The 16,633-nt window shown below is 38.4% G+C and overlaps 3 protein-coding genes across 3 annotated transcripts in view; 2 read left to right on the top strand and 1 right to left on the bottom strand.

Annotated features, from left to right (window-relative positions):
* Nucleotides 1–16,633, top strand: part of haus4 (HAUS augmin-like complex, subunit 4) — a 268,044-nt gene that overhangs the window by 71,691 nt on the left and 179,720 nt on the right. The gene's annotated exons all lie outside the window — the stretch shown is intronic.
* The window catches only part of gc2 (guanylyl cyclase 2), a 196,357-nt gene that overhangs the window by 127,377 nt on the left and 52,347 nt on the right, over nt 1–16,633 (bottom strand). The gene's annotated exons all lie outside the window — the stretch shown is intronic.
* fgf11a (fibroblast growth factor 11a) overlaps nt 1–16,633 on the top strand; it is a 74,836-nt gene that overhangs the window by 51,798 nt on the left and 6,405 nt on the right. Inside the window, exon 3 of the mRNA XM_057855025.1 lies at nt 5,581–5,684. Coding sequence (XP_057711008.1) covers nt 5,581–5,684 — 104 coding nt within the window. The remainder of the gene's footprint in view (nt 1–5,580; nt 5,685–16,633) is intronic.

Raw genomic sequence — 16,633 nt, 5'->3', positions numbered from 1 at the left:
GCATTCATTACCTGCAAGTTCAAAAGTGAATGAATTTGGAATTCTGAAGTAACACAGTGGTTCCTCTACTTCAGAACGGCTCTACATACATAATTTTTAGGTTAAGACACGCCTCAACAGGAAAATATTGCCTCTTGTTCAGAAAAAAATGTCAGGCTGGTACCCGCAGCAGCTAGGTACATCTACCGTCCGATATATCGGTCTATCTCTTGGCTTAACTTTGCGTCGAGCCGCCCTCCTCGTCCTTTTCCGCCTCCCCGCATCCAATCTACCTCCAGCTTCTCTTTGCTTATTTATTGTCTCTATGATCTCTGAGCCACAAATTGACTGACGGGATTGATTTGGCAAGACCTTGCTCCCATCTCTCTCATTTTCTCTCTGCAAGAAACAACGAATAAAAGTAAACAAGAACTTTTTTGATCTATTTTGTTTTCGTAGTCAAATTGAATAAAACACAATAAGAGAAGACCTTGCAGAAAACAAGATACCGACGCGCCATCGGTATTATTCAAGCGGTGATGAGGATGGATGTGATAGCAAAGCCCTATTTGTCGGGGAGTTTGAAGGCTAACATTATGCAAAAGAAGGTCGAGAATCCAAGGCAGAAAACTTCAGAACAAAGAAAGCCCACATTTTTTTTCCCCTTTAGTCATGCGCTCTCCCCTCTATTCGTCCTCCCATTGTGACACTTGGCTCATTTGCGAGAGCGCCTCTTTGAGATGCAGAGATCGATGAGGCAAATACAAGCTCTGGAAAGACAAGGCGGAACACGTCAGGGAGCAGGAGTTGCTTGGTGTTGACAACACAGGTAGTTTATTTCATGGGTGTCAAACGTGTGGGGTTGTTCTGCCTGACATGCACTTCATAATGTACAGTGGGGCAAATAAGTATTTAGTCAAGTTCTCCCACTTGAAAATATTAGAGAGGCCTGTAATTGTCAACATGGGTAGACCTCAACCATGAGAGACAATGTAGAAAAAAATCCCACAAAATGGTTTGATTTTTAAAGAATTTATTTGCAAATCATGGTGGAAAATAAGTATTTGGTCAATACCAAAAGTTCATCTCAATACTTTGTTATGTACCCTTTGTTGGACATAACGGAAGCCAAACGTTTTCTGTAACTCTTCACAAGCTTTTCACACACTCTTGCTGGCATTTTGGCCCATTCCTCCATGCAGATCTCCTCTAGAGCATGATGTTTTGGGGCTGTCGTTGGTCAACACGGATTCATTAATTGTAAATTGTAATGTATGTAATTTGATCCTCGCGAGAACAAAGACTCCCAAAATGCCCAGAACCAATGAGAGTAAAGAAATTCAAACACCCAACCAATAAGAGTTGAAATTCAAACGACAACAATAAACACGTGTTTTTTTGTTTTGGTTTTTTTGCATTTCCGGGAAGTACCGGTTTATTGTCTTGTGCACACTTGCAAAATTGCAAATATGCATGCCCAAATAGACTGAAAGTGAGCTCAGACACATAAACACCAATTTTTTAGGAATGACAACTGCCTTGCTTCATGGCCGCATCATTGCGTAACTAGACCTTCCGAAGCATCTTCAGCACCTGGCGTCTGGACTTTCGTCTAGACCTTCGAGGACAATTTTCCATCCGAGGACATCGTCCATGGCCGCACCGTTACATAACTGAAGTGTCTGGGTCATTTTGACTGTTTACATGATTGTTTACATGAGCCCTTGCTTACACAAGTGTATTTACTTAGTTCCACCTACATGCACACACATATCCAATCGAAAACCACATGGGTGTCTCCAGCTTGCTCTCCCCTCCCTCAGGGCGACATCCAATTTTTAGGACAAACCCCTAAATAAAATACTAAGGAGGAGTTTTTTTCTTTAGATCAATTTTGGTGACTGCCACGAGTTACTTTTTGCTCTCCTTGGCCAAGAAAACTGAGTGTCTTCTCTCCTTATTTTTGGGTAATTTTACAATGTCTACCTAAGGATCAATTTTTGAACTTGACACCAACAGTCTTTATCGCATTAATTTTTTACTAATCTGTATCGAGTTTCGCAAGCAAATTCATGTATTGGCCTATGGCTCCATCTAGTGACTTTTGGGTGACAAGACACAAATTCCTGTTTTTGCATGTTTTTGACTCGCCAAAGCAGCGATCGCATCAATAATCACGGAAAATGCATTATAACAAATCAGGTTTACATCATATCAAAAATCATGATTTATAATGGGATTCAATGAGCCAAAAAATGGCAAAATAGCAAGAGTTTAGTGCAAATCTTCCCAGCCTGTTAAAATAAGTTAGAAATTGCCGGATGGTGCCATTTTGAACTTCTACATGATTTAGTATCCTGCAGGAAATATCAGCTCCCTAGTGTATTTTTTCAAATGCTTTTTTTCCTTTTAAACACAGAAAAAACGAAAAAAGCCCAAAAATGGACAAATAACACAGAGGGGTTATAGAATTTATTTGGAAACCATGGTGGAAAATAAGTATTTGGTCAATACCAAAAGTTCATCTCAATACATTGTTATGTACCCTTTGTTGGACATAACAGAGACCAAACGTTTTCTGTAACTCTTCACACACTGTTGCTGGTATTTTGGCCCATTCCTCCATGCAGATCTCCTCTAGAGCAGTGATGTTTTGGGGCTGTCGTTGGGCAACACGGACTTTCAACTCCCTCCACAGATTTTCTATGGGGTTGAGATCTGGAGACTGGCTAGGCCACTCCAGGACCTTGAAATGCTTCTTACGAAGCCACTCCTTTGTTGCCCTGGCTGTGTGTTTGGGATCATTGTCATGCTGAAAGACCCAGCCACGTCTCATCTTCAATGCCCTTGCTGATGGAAGGAGATTTTCACTCAAAATCTCTCGATACATGGCCCCATTCATTCTTTCCTTTACACAGATCAGTCGTCCTGGTCCCTTTGCAGAAAGACAGCCCCAAAGCATGATGTTTCCACCCCCATGCTTCACAGTGGGTATGGTGTTCTTCGGATGCAATTCAGTATTCTTTCTCCTCCAAACACGAGAACCTGTGTTTCTACCAAAAAGTTCTATTTTGGTTTCATCTGACCATAACACATTCTCCCAGTCCCCGTCTGGATCATCCAAATGCTCTGTAGCGAACTGCAGACGGGCCTGGACGTGTACTGGCTTCAGCAGGGGGACACGTTTGGCAGTGCAGGATTTGAGTCCCTGGCGGCGCATTGTGTTACTAATAGTAGCCTTAAAGATGTCCGATCACGTCATTTTCAAAGTATCGGAATTGGCAAAAAAATATCGGACATGCCTTTTTTAAATATATATATATATATATATATATATATATATATTTTTTTATTATTAAATCGTTTTCTAATTGAAATTGTAATTTTTCCATCACTGCTCTCTTAGGGGAGACTAGGGTTGGGCATCGTTTAAAATTGAACGATCCCGGTTCCGATTCCACGTTTCGATTTCGGTTCCGAACGATTCTCGATTCCGATTTTAAGAGGCAGGGTAAAAAAAATGCAGGGTCAAAAAAATTGCATAGTTTATAATAAAGTCTTAACTAAAGATGTCCCGATCACGTCATTTTCAAAGTATTGGAATCGGCAAAAAAATATCGGACATGCCTTTTTTTAATATATATATATATATATATTTTTTTTTCTTTAATTAAATCGATTTCTAATTGTATTTAACGTTACAGACATAATGTCTTACATTCATCCAGAGTCTTTAGTTTTGGCTTAAAGTAGGGCTATCAAAATTATCACGTAAACGGCGGTAATTAATTTTTAAAAAATTAAACACGTTAAAATATTTAACGTAATTAACGCATGCGCTGCACGACCCACTCATGCATTGTCGCGTTCAATCTATGATGGCGCCGTTTTACCTATATATAGAGCTAACAGGCAGTGTAAAATGAGTAGACAGAATTTTGGCAGTCTCTGGAGCCTCTTTTTAATTGGCTAAAGCCTTAAAATCCCTCTCTCAACAATTAGAAATATCGTGGGAAGCAGTGTGGGGAAGAATGGTAGTGGTTGATCTTTTCCTTAACACCCTATGTTACTTCCCAACGCAGAGAAGATATATCAATTGGTGCCGCTACGCACTGTCATGGTTGCACTTCCCATTATGCATTTGGGCAGAAGAGTTAAATGGCTACAGTATCATTTACTGAAAGCTCAACAAATACACTAGATGGCAATATTTAGTCACAATATACAAAGTCACATTTATCCTTTAAGAATTACAAGTCTTTCTATCCGTGGATCCCTCTCACAGAAAGAATGTTAATGTAAATGCCATCTTGAGGATTTATTGTCATAATAAAGAAATACAGTACTTATGTACTGTATGTTGAATGTATATATTTGTCCGAGTTTTATTCATTTTTTTCTTAATGCATTGCCAAAATGTATATGATCGGGAAAAATTATCCAGAATGATTGGAATTGAATCGGGAGCAAAAAAAAAGCAACGGATCGGGAAATATCGGGATCGGCAGATACTCAAACTAAAACGATCGGGATCGGATCGGGAGCAAAAAAACATGATCGGAACAACCCTAGTAGCCTTTGTTACTGTGGTCCCAGCTTTCTGTCGGTCATTCACTAGGTCCCCCCGAGTGGTTCTGGGATTTTTGCTGACCGTTCTTGTTATCAATTTGACGCCACGGGGTGATATCTTGCATGGAGCCCCAGATCGAAGGAGATTATCAGTGGTCTTGTATGTCTTCCATTTTCTAATAATTGCTCCCACAGTTGATTTCTTTACACCAAGCATTTTACCTATTGCAGATTCAGTCTTCCCAGCCTGGTGCAGGTCTACAATTTTGTCTCTGGTGTCCTTGGACAGCTCTTTGGTCTTGGCCATAGTGGAGTTTGGAGTGTGACTGACTGATGTTGTGGACAGGTGTCTTTTATACTGATAATGAGTTAAAACATGTGCCATTAATACTGGTAATGAGTGGAGCCTCGTTAGAAGAAGTTAGACCTCTTTGATAGCCAGAAATCTTGCTTGTTTGTAGGTGACCAAATACTTATTTTCCACTCTAATTTGGAAATCAATTCTTTAAAAATCAAACAATGTGATTTCCTGTTTTTTTTTGCCCCACATTCTGTCTCTCATGGTTAAGGTTTACCCATATTGACAATTACAGGCCTCTCTCATCTTTTCAAGTAGGAGAACTTGCACAATTAGTGGTTGACTAAATACTTATTTGCCCCACTGCCATAAATAAACTGTGGCCCGCGAACCAAACTAAGTTTGACACCCCTAGTTTATTAGTTTGGTTTTTCTTCCGCCACCAGTTTAAAATGAAGTGGACTTTTCTTCAAAACTTTTCCTCTCCCCGCCGTAGCGCTGGATCGACTTTCTGTCGTCATCCATTACGCTGGCACAACTCTCAATCTGAAATTGATTCCAAAGTTGCTAGTATTACATTTTTCATTTTCAATCGAAAAAGAAAAAAAAACAACCCTCCATCCATCACTTGAATATGCACGCACACGTAATTGAGGTCATTGACAAAATGTGGAGCGCCACTGCTGCTATTGATGTTTTTACCTGTACTGTGTTCTCTTATGCGTTTTCAACAGTGCAGTTCAACTTGATTCCTGTGGGCCTCCGCATCGTGGCCATCCAGAGTACCAAGACGGGGCTTTACGTGGCCATGAACAGCGAGGGCTATCTCTACACTTCGGTATGAACGCGCCGATTACAACAACAAATTCCTTACACTTTCATATATCATTATACTCAATACCATACAACAGATGAGTATCGCTGGTAGACATCCAATCCGTTGTGAATGAACAAACTCTGCCAACTCTCTGACTTAGACAATGCCAATGAGTTAAAGCAGTTGTGACAAATCAATCCGCTCTATAGGGCGCATTGCACCTTCAATGTATGGCCTATTTAAAAACTTTTCATACATTGGTATGAAAAAGAATCCTAACCTTTTGGAATTTCTTATATTTCTGCATAAAATCACCATCAAATCTAATCTTTGTCAAAATCACACAGATGAAAAAACTGTGTGCTTTCACTAAAACCACCCAAGCATTTACAGGTTTTCATATTAGAGAATAGGGTAAAACTTATTAACTAGATACATTTTGAAATTATTTTTTTTAAACGGTAAATTGCCATTTACGGGCGAACGGAAAAAATTTCGGGGCCGTTTGAAAAATTTCCTGCTTCGCTGCAAAATTCCGGTTGTGCCGATACTCGAACGGTGCCAATCGGTCAAACGGTTCGGGCTGTGCAGTGCGCGGTTTTTTTTTTCATTTAAAATGAAGAAGAAAGTTTTTGGCAAATTTTCAGGGAACCATAAATTTTTTCCAAATTCTGTATACAACTTTTATTCCCCTCACCGTCCTGGAATTTTTGATGCCCAAATTATGTGATTTGGTCAAAAATTGTAGGACTAAATACATTTTGAAACTTTTTTTTTTTTTTTTTTCCCGGAAAATTGCCGTTTACGGGCAGACTGAAAATTTGTCGGGGCAGTTTGAAAAATTTCCTGCTTCGCTGCAAAATTCCGGTTGTGCCGATACTTGAACGGTGCCGATCGGTCAAACGGTTCGGGCTGTGCAGTGCGCGTTTTTTTTTTTTTTTCATTTAAAATGAAGAAGAAAGTTTTTGGCAAATTTCCGGGGAACCGTAAATTTTTTCAAATTCTGTATACAACTTTTATGCCCCTCACCGTCCCGGAATTTTTGATGCCCGAATTATGTGATTTGGTCAAAAATTGTAGGACTAATACATTTTGAAACTTTTTTTCTTCGGAAAATTGCCGTTCACGGGCGAACGGAAAATTTTTCGGGGACGTTTGAAAAATTCCCTGCATCGCGCGAAAATTCCGGTCGTGCCGATACTCGAACGGTGCCGATCGGGGTTTTGGGGAGTTTTGTCGCCCTCTGCTGGCGCTTGGGTGCCACTGATTTTATGTGTTACAGCACCATGAGAATTGTGTAATTATTGACATCAACAATGGCGAGCTAGAAGTTTATTTTTTGACTGAAAATTCTACAAATTTTATTAAAACGAAAACATTAAGAGGGGTTTTAACATAAAATTTATATAACATGTACTAACATTTATCTTTTAAGAACTACAAGTCTTTCTATCCACGGATCGCTTTAACAGAATGTGAATAATGTTAATGCCATCTTGTTGATTTATTGTTATAATAAACAAATACAGTACTTAATGTATGTACCGTATGTTGAATGTATATATCAGTCTTGTGTCTTATCTTTTGCTGTGTCTAAAACACCTTCAATTTAGCTGTTGACCCAGAGCGAGGTGACAAAGCCAGGGTACAAGAAGGCAGGAGTCAGAGAGTGGACTTTTGCTAACTGCAGTTTGGGGAGAGGTCTGAGATCGGGCAACATGACTAAGTGTCTCATCGAAGTCTCTTTCTCTTTCTGCTGACTTTTATTGAGGGCTTGTTGCTGGCCAGAATATAGTTACAACACTGTTGTCCAACGTGGCAGTTTCGATCGGGCAAGTTCTAGTCATTGATTAAATTAACAGTCACACTCTTGATTAAATTAACAGTCACACTCTTGAGCGAGCAAGATAACTTTGTTTTGAACACACATTTGCACTCGAGGCAGCTTGGTGGAAAAGTACTGAGACGTTGTGTGATGAATCAACTATGTGTGTGTATATTTATCAGCAGAATGTGAGTCATTGCCGGTAATAAAAATGTAAGCACATGATTATGGGCTAAAACTGTATTCTTCATAATAGCTTGGGAGAGCGCGTATAATAGCTGTGGGAGAGCAAACTTGTATAACCCGCAGAGTATAATGGTCATACAATCAAGCATAGCTTACATCTTTCCATTCCAACAATAATTTACAGAAACATATGGCATATTTTATAGATGGTTTGAATTGTGATTAATTTTTAAGCTGTGATTAACTCGATTAAAAATTTTAATCGTTTGACAGCCCTAGTTATGAAGTCTATGATTCTGCTTGTTTTCCTTAAACAATGATATAAATGCTATTTATTTTATATTGGGTATGTTACATTCATACAAAGAGTTAAACAGTAAATACGAGAAAAGATACTATTCTTTCAAGACGGAACTCAAGCTTCTTGTGCGGGCCATGTTCGTAAATTGATGCAGCCCAATAAAAACGGCCTTTGATATTCTAACAGAATGGGAGGTGACCCACTTCTATTTCACGCAGGGAAAAGCACCAAGCGGAAAAAGTTTGAGAAAATCCCTGGGAGATGACTAGTAGGCCGGAAGTCAGGGGGCGGAGGGGGCTTTCGTTTCCCTTCCCGACCTTAAACAACCTACTCGCCTCTTATTCCGTTCAAATGTAAGCCTCCAAATGAAAGATAGAGGGCAAAGCTGCAGGGAAGAAATTGAGGAGGGAGGCTTTTTTTTCTTCTCCCCGCTGGAGGGCCGATGTGGCTGGACAGTGTAGCGTCTAGGATGAATCCAAAGGCGCCTCAGTGTGCGCCGGCTCTGCAATGCGGGAAGAGGAGTGATCGGTCCGGGCTGCGAAAGGTGACCATCCGAGCGGTGCAACCTCATTAAGGGAAAGGTTACGCCGCTAAAACTTGCCGCGTCCTGTTGATCAACTGGCACACTCCCTATCTTAATGACTGCAAGAAAGTCTAGAGATGCCGGTGTGACGTCAAGGTCGTTTTAAAACAATACAGTCCCTGACAAAAGTCTTGTCGCTTATCCATTTTGTAGAAACAATAGCTAATAACCTGACTTTTAATTATTCAATTAGTTTCAGAAAGGGCTCATATGAAAGCTAAAACCCTCCCAAATGATGTTGAATGTACAAAAATATATTTGTTTCACTGAAAAAAAAAAGATCATTTAATGAAGCCAAAGGTAAAATTTTGGCACCCCACTATAAGCCGCAGCTGTCCTAACTGTATTATGGGATATTTACACCAAAGGATATTAACCGGTAACACTATGTTAGACAGCTGCCTTATACGATTGTCAGAAGACCAAATGAACCACCATGAAGCTTTGAACCAATTGGCTGAAAAACGTCATTGCTTTAAGAACCTTCATTTGGCCATAACTGCTCCCTTGGGGGAGACAGTCAACCTCCGTTGCCACCTGCTGTCAATACTGTTGATGTCCAACATGCCTCCTAGCATGCATTGCAGCACTACAGATGTAAATATCAAAATTCATGTTCTGTGCTAATTATTTCTTCAGTTACTGTTCCAGTTGTTTCATTTATTGCTAGTTATGGTATTTGGTAGGGTTGTTCCGATCATTTTTTTTTGTGGCTCCCGACCCGATCCCGATCGTTTTAGTTTGAGTATCTGCCGATCCCGATATTTCCCAATCCGTTTGTTTTTTTTTTGCTCCCGATTCAATTCCAATCATTCCCGATAATTTTTCCCGATCATATATTTTGGCAATGCATTAAGAAAAAAAATGAATAAAACTCAGACGAATATATACATTCTACATACAGTACATAAGTACTGTACTTGTTTTATTATGACAATAAATCCTCAAGATGGCATTTACATTATTAACATTCTTTCTATGAGAGGGATCCACGGATAGAAAGACTTGTGACTTTGTATATTGCGACTAAATATTGCCATCTAGTGTATTTGTTGACCTTTCAGTAAATGATACTGAAGGCCATGCCCAATGCATAATGGGAAGTCGAACCATGACAAGTGAAACCACGACTGTGCGTAGTGCTACCAATTCATATATCTTCTCTGCGATGGGATATAACTTAAGGTGTTCAGAAAAAGATCAATTGCTACTTTGCTTCCCCATATTGCTTCCCATGACATTTCTAATCATAGGAGAGGGATTGTAAGGCTTTAGCCAATTAAAATAAGGCTCCAAAGGCTGCCAAAATTCACTCTACTCATTTTATGCTGCCTTTTAGCTCTTTATATAGACAAAACGGCGCAATTACAGATGGAGCGCATTAATGCGTGAGTGGGTCGTGCAGCGCATGCATTAATTGCGTTAAATATTTTAACGTGATACATTATAAAAAAAATAATTACCGCCGTTATTGGGATACATTTGATAACCCTACCTTAAGCCTAAACTAAAGACTCTGGATAAGTGTAAAATATTATGACTAACGTTAAATACAATTAGAAAACGATTTAATAAAAAAATATATATATATATTATAAAAAGGCATGGCCGATATTTTTTTGCTGATTCCGATACTTTGAAAATGACGTGATCCGACCCGATCGATCAGGACATCTCTAGTATTTGGTAACACTTTACTTGACAGTGATGAAAGACTGTCATTAGACAATCATAATTATGACATGACAATGTCATGAGCATTAATGAATGCTTATAAAAGATTTAGTGTTATCCGGCAAATTATCTTACTTTTGAATGGATGTAAAAGATCCAAGCTGGACATGAATGGAGTTAGTGACATAATTTGCCGGATGACACTTAATGAAATCTGTCACAATAATGCCCATGATAGCGTTAGCATTAGCATTCACTCATGCTTATGACAGATCATGTCATAATTATAATTGTCTAATGGCTTACGTCTTATGGCGCTACTGTCAAATAAAGTGTTACCAAGCACTATAACTAGTAATTAATGAAACAACTGGAACAGTAACTGAATAAATAATTAGCAAAGAACTTGAATTTTGATTGTTATTTACATCTGTAACGCTGCAACGCATGCCAGGAGGCATGTTACACAACAACAGTGTTGACAACAGGTGGCAGCAGAGGTTGACTTTCTCCCCCAAGTGAGTAGTGATGGCCAAATGAAGCTTTTTGAAGCTTTGCAGCCAATTGGTTCAAAGCTTCATGGTGGTTCATTTGGTGTTATGACAGTCATATGATGCCGCCGTCAAATAAAATGTTATTGGTTAACATCTTATAGTGTAAATATCCCATAATACAGTGAGGACAGCTGCGGTTTATAATCCAGTGCGGTTTATCTATGAACAAATGACCCTAATTTTCGCACTATAAGCCGCACTGGACTATAAGCCGCAGCTGTCCTCACGGTATCATGGGATATTTACACCAAAAGACATTAACCGGTACAACCTTATTTGACAGCGGCATCATACGACCGACTGTCATAAGACTAAATGAACCATCATTAAACTTTGAACCAATTACTGCAAAGCTTTATTGCTTCAAGAAGTTTCATTTGGCCATCACTGCTCCCTTGGAGGAGACAGTCAACCTCTGCTGCCACCTGCTGTTGACTGTTGTCATCCAACATGCCTCTTAGCATGTATTGCAGCGCTACAGATGTAAATAACAATCAAAAATCATGTTCTGTGCTGAATATTGCTTCAGTTACTGTTCCAATTGTTTCATCAATAGCTAGTTATGGTATTTGCTAACACTTTCTTTGATGCCATAAGACTGTCATTACACAATCGTAATTATGACATGTCTCTGTCCTGAGCATTCATGAATGCTTATAACAGATGTCATTAAGTGTTATCCGGCAAATGATCTCACTTTTGAATGGATGCAAAAGATCCAAGATGGACAAAAATTGAGTTAGTGACATAATTTGCCAAATAACACTTAATGACATAAGCTTTCAGTCATGTCCATGATAGTGTCATGTCATCATGACACCGCTGTCAAATAAAGTGTTACCTAAAAAAAAAAAAAAATCAACAAATAAGCCGCACTGGACGATAAGCCACAGGTATCAAAATGAAGGGGGAAAAAAGCGGCTTATAGTTCGAAAATTATGGTATGTTTTCTTGTCAAATTTGGTGGGTGGCGACTTAGTCAGGTGCGCCTTATAGTGCGAAAATTGCAGTATTCAAGATTTGACTATTTTATGTGTGTGTGTTTTGTTCGTGACGCATACCCGACACGCACAGTTGGTTAGGTGGACGAGAAGCAGAGGTGGACTATCAAATAAATTACCTTTTAACTCAAATAAATAAGCCGCACTAGACTATAAGCTGCAGGATTCAAAATGAAGAAAAAAAGTCCGAAAATTACGTTACTTCAGGATTTTCGCACTTTCTACATTTTGTATTGTTTATTAATCATGACTTTTTACTATACATTCCTCCAATGCTTTACTGTAGGTATTTTAAATGCAAATTCAGCTATCAAGGGTTTCACTTTTTCAAGCCTGAATAGATAGAATGACGTCATACACTATTTTGAATCCATTCGGTTCTCCACAAAGAAACGCGTCAAGCAAATAAACCATCCTAAATACGTACGCAAGAGGTGGCATTTCAGCAATGAGAAGCCAGTAAATGTTCGACAAGATCACCTCCTTTGTGTCACTGCTTGCAAACAGCAGATGTATTATTTAACACTCCACGCACCTCTCAAAACAAGCTTTAAGCTCGGAGAGGCAGTACAACAACAATATGTTACGACTGGAAAGCTGGAACGAAAATGAAAAGAGCACCACAACATTGCTCACGGCAGCGACTGCCTACACTCGCAGTGCATTTGTTGTTCCTCAAAATTCTCCAGGCGAATGATTATCGGGGGGAAAAACTATTCTGAAGGTTTGACAATATTGGAGAAAAACGTCCACCATCTTTGCATCATTGCCGTCTAATACTGTCGCTCTTTAATGTCCAACTACTGTATTTGTGCCATTATTCTCTGGTTTTCTGCTACTTTCAGAGGCTCAACTAGTTCAGATTTCAAACCAATTGGAAAAATATTTTTTACCAAATGCTATATTTGTGCAATATTTACAGGGTTGGAAATCGATAGTAATGTTAATTTTTTCTCAGGAGTAAAAGCTTGCCTTTTCGATAGCTATTTAGTGCTGATCAAAAATAGCAGAAAAAGTTTTTGGGGGGCCAGCAGCAGCCACTACAAGTAATGTAATGTAAAAAGACGTCAATGTTATGGAGGTGTGGGAAACACCACTAATTTTGCTACTGAGAGTCCGACCTGCATCGGAATAAAATTAAACTGTGTGAACTTGCTAACCTGCAAAACTAGTGTGGTCAGTATTAGGGTTGTTCCGATCATGTTTTTTTGCTCCAGATCCGATCCTGATCGTTTTAGTTTGAGTATCTGCCGATCCCGATATTTCCCGATCATAAACATTTTGGCAATTCATTAAGAAAAAAAACGGACGAATATATACATTCAACATACAGTACATAAGTACTGTATTTGTTTATTATGACAAATCCTCAAGATGGCATTTACATTATTAACATTCTTTCTGTGAGAGGGATCCACGGATAGAAAGACTTGTAATTCTTAAAGGATAAATGTGACTTTGTATATTGTGACTAAATATTGCCATTTAGTGTATTTGTTGAGCTTTCAGTAAAGGTTACTGTAGCCATTTAACTGCTCTGCCCAAATGCATGATGGGAAGTGCAACCATGACTGTACGTAGTGGCACCAATTGATATATCTTCTCTGCGTTGGGAGGTAACATAGGGTGTTAAGGCAAAGATCAACCCCAACCGTTCTTCCCCACGATATTTCTAATTGATGAGAGAGGGATTTTAAGGCTTTAGCCAATTAAAAAGAGGCTCCAAAGACTGCCAAAATTCTCTCTACTCATTTTACGCTGCTTTTTAGCTCTATATATAGGTAAAACGGCGTCATTATAGATTGAACGCGACAATGCGTGAGTGGGTCGTGCAGCGCATGTGGTAATTGCATTAAATATTTTAATGCGATTAATTTTTAAAAAATGATTTACCGCCGTATACGCGATAAATTTGATAGCCCTACTTGAAGCCAAAACTAAAGACTCTGGATGAATGTAAGACATTTTGTCTGTAACGTTAAATACAATTAGAAAATGATTTATTAAAAAAAAAAATATATATATATATATATATATATATTTAAAAAAGGCATGTCTGATATTATTTTGCCGATTCCGATACTTTGAAAATGACGTGATCGGACCCGATCGATAAAAAGAAAAAGAAAAGTGTTTGAATGCAAAAATAAATTTGAAACTCAAAAAAGTCATATTGATTTGTGTTTGGGCCACATTTTGGCTAGGACATTTTTGTCTTTATTATTCAATCAAAAAATAAGTTGCTTCAAAAAAAAATTTTTTTTTAAATAGAAAAATCACTTCAATCAAAAAAAGAAAAATCATAGAAAAAGTTTTTGAATTCGAAAAAATATTTTCAATCAAAGAAAAAAAAAATTGCCCTCCCTAATATTTATTTTTTTTAAATGAAAATTATATGCAAAGCAAACGACCGTCTAAGGTGCAAGTCACATGATCTGTTTGAAAAATAATTTTGACCCATTATAAAAATTTTTGTTCATTTCATTCATTTTTGTAGCAGTTTTATTGCTTTACATTTTTTATATACATATATAGGAGAGTCAATTACATGCAATGACACTTTTCGGCCACTGGAGGGGCTGGACCCCCTTAAAATCCGCTTATGATTGCATGTCAATAATTATCGTATGAACAGCAACATTTGAGTAATATCACATTGGTTTTTTTCAAACTGGAAACTGGTGTTGCTTTAAATAAAAAAATAAAAGTTCAGAGCTGTTGGATTTTTAATTGATAATACACAAAAAATTAGTTGAATGAGTATTTGTCCAACTTTAGCGAAAATACAGCTTCATTTATACTATGAACACAAATGTCACCCTACTTTTTTTTTTTTAATACAACATAAAATGTTGGGGTTCTATTTCTGTAAAACGGGAATAACCTGTGAAAGGAGAAAAAAGAAAAAAAAAAGCTCAGTTAAGGACATGGTGGCCCATTTTATTAGAGCCGCGGTGTGGAAAAGTCTCCTGGGCAGAGACAAGAGGGACATTATGTGCGGCTGCTGCTCGTGTGTGCGTGTGTGTGGAGGGGAGCGGATGGAAGGGGGTCACGCTGTGTTAAACTGTACGATAAAGCCACACACATATATAGACTTTCTCCCTTGTTCAATTTGGCTTCCCTCAGCAAAGCCACATGTGCAGTCAGGTATAAACACAGAGAAGCTGGAAGACATAATTGGGGCTGACCGTTACCAAAAAGTTGTCAGACTTTGACAATGATGAACAGCTTTAGAGGAGTACTACCAACGCTAAATAATCTGAATTAAAGTCACAGTTGTTATACTTTTTTTTTTTTAAATGACAAAAATGCACACTTATAGAGCATACGCCGAAATCTCTTGTATTGCGGACACATATGCCCTGCAGGAAGGGGATGAGAGGCAATGTGACGGATGGGGGGAGAAAAGAAGTGAGAAATGTTGGGGGAGGGTCTGGTAGTCCACCTCTACTTCTCGTCCACCTTACCAACTGTGCGATACTGTATTAGTTTACTATAACAATAAATCAACAAGATGGCATTACCATTATTAACATTCTCTTAAAGCAATCCACGGATATAAAGACTTGTAGTTCTTAAAAGATAAATGTTAGTACAAGTTATAGAAATTTTATATTAAAACCCCTCTTAATGTTTTCGTTTTATTAAAATTAGTAAAAATTTTCGATCAAAAAATAAACTAATAGCTCACCATTGTCAATAATTACACCATGCTCACTCATGAAAGCCATAAAATCAGTTGGACCCAAGCGCCAGTAAGTAACAAGCAGACATTACACTCTGCTGTCATTTTAATCTGAGCGGCGCATGTGTGTTAATTGCGTCAAATACTTTAACGTGATTAATTTAAAAAATTAATTACCGCCCATTAACGCGATAATTTTGACAACCCTAAGTCACATATAAAGAAAATACAAAATTGTTAATCATCTCTTAGCTATCCAGGAATGCAAAAATATACAAAAAAATAACATTTATCCACTCAAAATTGTCTGTCCAAATATATATACATACATATACATATATATATATATAAATTCTTAGTCAGGGAATAACAAAAATAAACAAAAATGGAGCCTTTCTTCAGGAAAAACACTACTGCTTTTGTCCACAAGCACAGCCAAACTCAACAAAAATGACAGCTCCTTTGGGCTGCTTTAAGACCACAGAATGTGGTAAACCTTGGATCACTACATTTCTTACAGCTGGGCAGAGTTCACTATATTTTTCAGTTCAATTAACGTTAACATAGTAGTATACACATACAGGAGGACACTTCTCCTGAAGCTGCTTCCTACTTGGTTTGGCAAGTTCACACAGTTTAATGTACTGGTAATGCTAAACTGTGATGCAGGTCGAGCTTTCAGTATCAAAATTAGTAGCGTGTTCCCGACCTTCACAACTATAAATAAAATCTCAGCATCCTGAAAAGTTTTCCCAGTATAATTCCAATACAAGCAACAAGCTTGATCAGGATTTGCAATCAAGTTACAGTCAATACGCCAAACACTGCAAAAATCAATTCCACTATCATTGTAACTCCTCTTTCGCTTGCATTTTCCCTCTCGTGTCAATGTGAGTTGAGTGATGCACAGGTCACATGGTTGCCTGAGAGTTGTGTAACGATAGCGTGTTCTCAAACAGGTGCAACTTGAGGGAAAGCTTCAACAAACACCTTCACTGAAACAAGGCCTGCTAGAGGGATGTGTGTTTGGAGCGCCCCTTATTGAAGACAATAGGCAGTGCAGCTGTCTTGATTTCATTTTCTAAGTTCAAGGTGACCAGGGATGACGCCGAGACCCTTCATCGTCCGACGAGGAGAAAATGATGAAATTGACGTGACGCT

The sequence above is a fragment of the Corythoichthys intestinalis genome, chromosome 13, assembly GCF_030265065.1.
Source record: "Corythoichthys intestinalis isolate RoL2023-P3 chromosome 13, ASM3026506v1, whole genome shotgun sequence".
In the NCBI taxonomy this organism is placed as follows: domain Eukaryota; kingdom Metazoa; phylum Chordata; class Actinopteri; order Syngnathiformes; family Syngnathidae; genus Corythoichthys; species Corythoichthys intestinalis.
This window is presented reverse-complemented; position numbering and strand designations above follow the sequence as displayed.